Raw genomic sequence first — 3,036 nt, forward strand, 5'->3', positions numbered from 1 at the left:
GGGGGGGAAAAAAAAAAAAAAAAAAAAAGAAGAACCTGCTTTCTATCTTTTCCTCATCTTTGTTCCTGTCTTATGTGGTTTTCAATTTTCAGAGGGCATGTCTGAAAAGGAAAGTGGGAGGGCGGGCAAGGGAAACAGCCCCAAAACATACCACCGGTGGGTTCCTGCTGCGCTGCCCCTTGCCGCTGTTATTGTTTAATTTCGCACTGACGCGTGTGCCATGTTCTGGACCTTTCTTTGACTAACGACAGCTTTTTTTTTTTTTTTTTTTCCTCTCATGCCAGCGTTTCATGCCTATGGAAAAGCAGGAAAAATGTTGGTGGAAACAAGGTAATCCGCTGCTTATTTAAAGCTTGGATAGTTTGGTTTTCTTTAATGAAAGTTACTGCTCCGTAGCATTTTGTGGCCTTGCTGCGCTCTCGTTTCTTACCCTCCTGCCTCCTCTGCTCTCGGAAGCCTTCCTTGCCACCTCGAACTTGAACAGGAGCATAAGTGAGATCCCCTGAGCACAGCTCACAGGTGTTGCCTTCAGCATATCCCCCCCACTGCGTGGAGACAGGAGCGCCTTCCAGACAGTGGGAGCACAGAAGTCGGGCGATGAACTCATCTCCCGCTCTGCTGCGTGTGCTGTGAAATCATGGGCATGTCACTTGTGGCCGTTTTCCAGGGGTGAAATCCCTGCCAAGAGTGCCGTGAGTGAGTGGGAGGGAGAGCGTTCAGTACCTCGGATCCACCCTCGAGCTGCTCGGGTCCTGCCCGCCGCTCGCAGCGGGCGCTGCCTCCCCCTGCGAGACGCCGGGCGGGAGGAGATGCCTCGCGGGGGAAATCCTGTCTCCGTTTTCAGGACAGAGTCCGGTTCCTCGGGTGACCCCGATGCAAGTAGACCCCACTCTGTGGGTCTCGTGGTGGGCGCTGGGACGTTGTTACAGCCTTTTTCCAGCAGAGATTCTCTGGTGGAGGCGTCTTGAGCCCCGGCCAGTCAGTGGTGCTGGCTCCTTCCTTCTTCCCAGCTGCAAACTGCTGCACAACACTAAAAATACACAGAATATTTCTCAGATGTTACTTCTCTGTGCAAGCAGTTGCTGTAATTGCCACAGGGATGTTATATAATTGGAACTGGGAGGGAAAGTGGTCCGTGCAATCATGAATGGGAGGAGAAGCAGCTCGTAAGACAATCTTTTCATTAAAGTGTGGTCCTTTTTGTGGAAAGAAGTTTGAGAGCCGATCTGGTACTGAGGCTTTCATGGCAGGCCCCTGCTGCGGGGCGTGGAGCTGAGAGAACCTCTTGCCGATTCTTTTAAACATTTTTGCCAAGAAATGAAGGAGTTCTTGCCATCTCCAAGGTTTGTTTTTTGTGTTTTTGTTTTTTTTTTTTTTTTTTCCTGTGGCTCCCAACAGCCGTTCAACCCATAAACGGGCTGTTACCAGAACAGTATTTCTAGCCAAGATGTTTGGTGTGGATGGAAGGTTCTCTGCTTTTTATTTTGCTGGATGCAGAACTGGTGGCCCTTCACGAGCCTGAGGATAACGGCGTGGTCCTCCCCTTCCGCACCAGTAGCGATGGGCAGCCTGCTGTACAGCTCCGAGCACGAGCTCATGGCCCGCTCTATAGACAGAAAAACCTCCTTTACTGCTGGTTGCCAAACGAATTTTCAGTGTATCTGCAGCAAAATCTGGGGCTTGTCTCCACTCTGACTTGCCAGAAGGTTGTGTCAGAGGGTGGATGTACGCTGAAGCGAGGCACGCTGAGGCTGGCTCTACCTCTGAACATGAGCGAGCGCCCGCACGGGGGTTTAAATCACTTTAAATGTACCCTCAATAAACGGGGGGGTGCAGTAGGACCCTGGCTAATCTTCAGCTGCTGCGGTTGTGCGTAGGGCGGTGCCCTTGAGACCTTGTTGGTACCAAACTTTTTGTCTTATTCCTTCACCATCAGCTGCAGTGGATGGGGGACGTCTCTTGCTCCCAGAGTAAGGTGGCCTCAGCCTTAAGCCCCATCCTCTCGGGAGGGCTGTGCAGAGTTCAGATCCGCTGGGGACGTGGCTCCGAGGCGCCTGCCCGGGAGCAGGACCCGCCTGCCGGGGTCGCTGCTCCGGCTTCCTAACCTGGGTGCGTTTTGTTGGTTTTGCAGCATGATTGGGCTGATGCTGGGAACTTGCATTGCTTTCTATGTCGTCATTGGTGATTTGGGGTCCAACTTCTTTGCCCGGCTGCTTGGATTTCAGGTAAATAAATCCGCGGTGGCAGTTCCTGCCGTAGATGTGTCAGAGCATCCTGCCTTAGCAGTGCTCAGCGCCCCCCGGGGCTCACCTCGTGGTGAGCTTTAATGGCACAGATGGCAAACAATCCGATGTGTAAAAGGCGCTTCCAACAAAGAAATTCTTTTTAACTTGGTCTCTATTAATTCTGGAGCAGATGATAATTCCTGTCTTAATTCCTTCCCCAACGAGTAGTGGCAGCCTGTCCCTCTGTCTGAGCTCTCACCTCCTTGCAGCCCTCTAGTTCAAGGGGGGGGGGTTTGTCCCATCCCTTGCTGTTTTGGTGGCCAAAGTTACCACCATGTGCCTGCCTCTTCTTTAAGATAAAATAATCTGCCAAGCCCGGTGCTGGCTCGAGGCGCGCGGTGGCAGGACGTGCTCCTGGTGGGCAGGAGGCTCTCGCTGCTCTTCGCAGAGAGCCGTGAGCACCAGCACTCGGAGCCGGCGCGAGGGCCGTGCTGGGAAACAAAACGGACACGTGGAAAGGGTTTTGGCGGGGCTGTTATCTGCTCCTCCTGATGCTGCTAAGCTCCGATTAAGGGACTGTGAAGTTAAAAAGGCGCGTTGTGGCTGCAGCCAAATTAGGTATTAAATATTTCCAAGCATTTCAGAGTGTTCTGCTATAATAAATACCAATGTGAGGTTTTGATTAATTTTCTGGATCAGAATTTTCAAGCCTTCAATCTCTTGTCTCCCAAGTAAGTTTAGTTTTTATTTAATTGCATGAACATACCTAAATAGCTTGTGCTGGATTAGCATTTAAACACACCCCCCCCCC

General features: G+C 51.6%; 1 protein-coding gene across 2 annotated transcripts in view; it reads left to right on the forward strand.

The window, feature by feature from the left end:
* SLC38A10 (solute carrier family 38 member 10) overlaps positions 1-3,036 on the forward strand; it is a 32,554-nt gene that overhangs the window by 3,390 nt on the left and 26,128 nt on the right. For both annotated transcript variants that reach the window (XM_026860970.1, XM_026860971.1), the window contains exons 2-3: positions 285-330; positions 2,132-2,225. In XM_026860970.1, the coding sequence (XP_026716771.1) occupies positions 285-330; positions 2,132-2,225 (140 nt within the window). The remainder of the gene's footprint in view (positions 1-284; positions 331-2,131; positions 2,226-3,036) is intronic.

The sequence above is a fragment of the Athene cunicularia genome (genome assembly GCF_003259725.1).
Source record: "Athene cunicularia isolate RWA chromosome 18 unlocalized genomic scaffold, athCun1 chr18_part1, whole genome shotgun sequence".
In the NCBI taxonomy this organism is placed as follows: domain Eukaryota; kingdom Metazoa; phylum Chordata; class Aves; order Strigiformes; family Strigidae; genus Athene; species Athene cunicularia.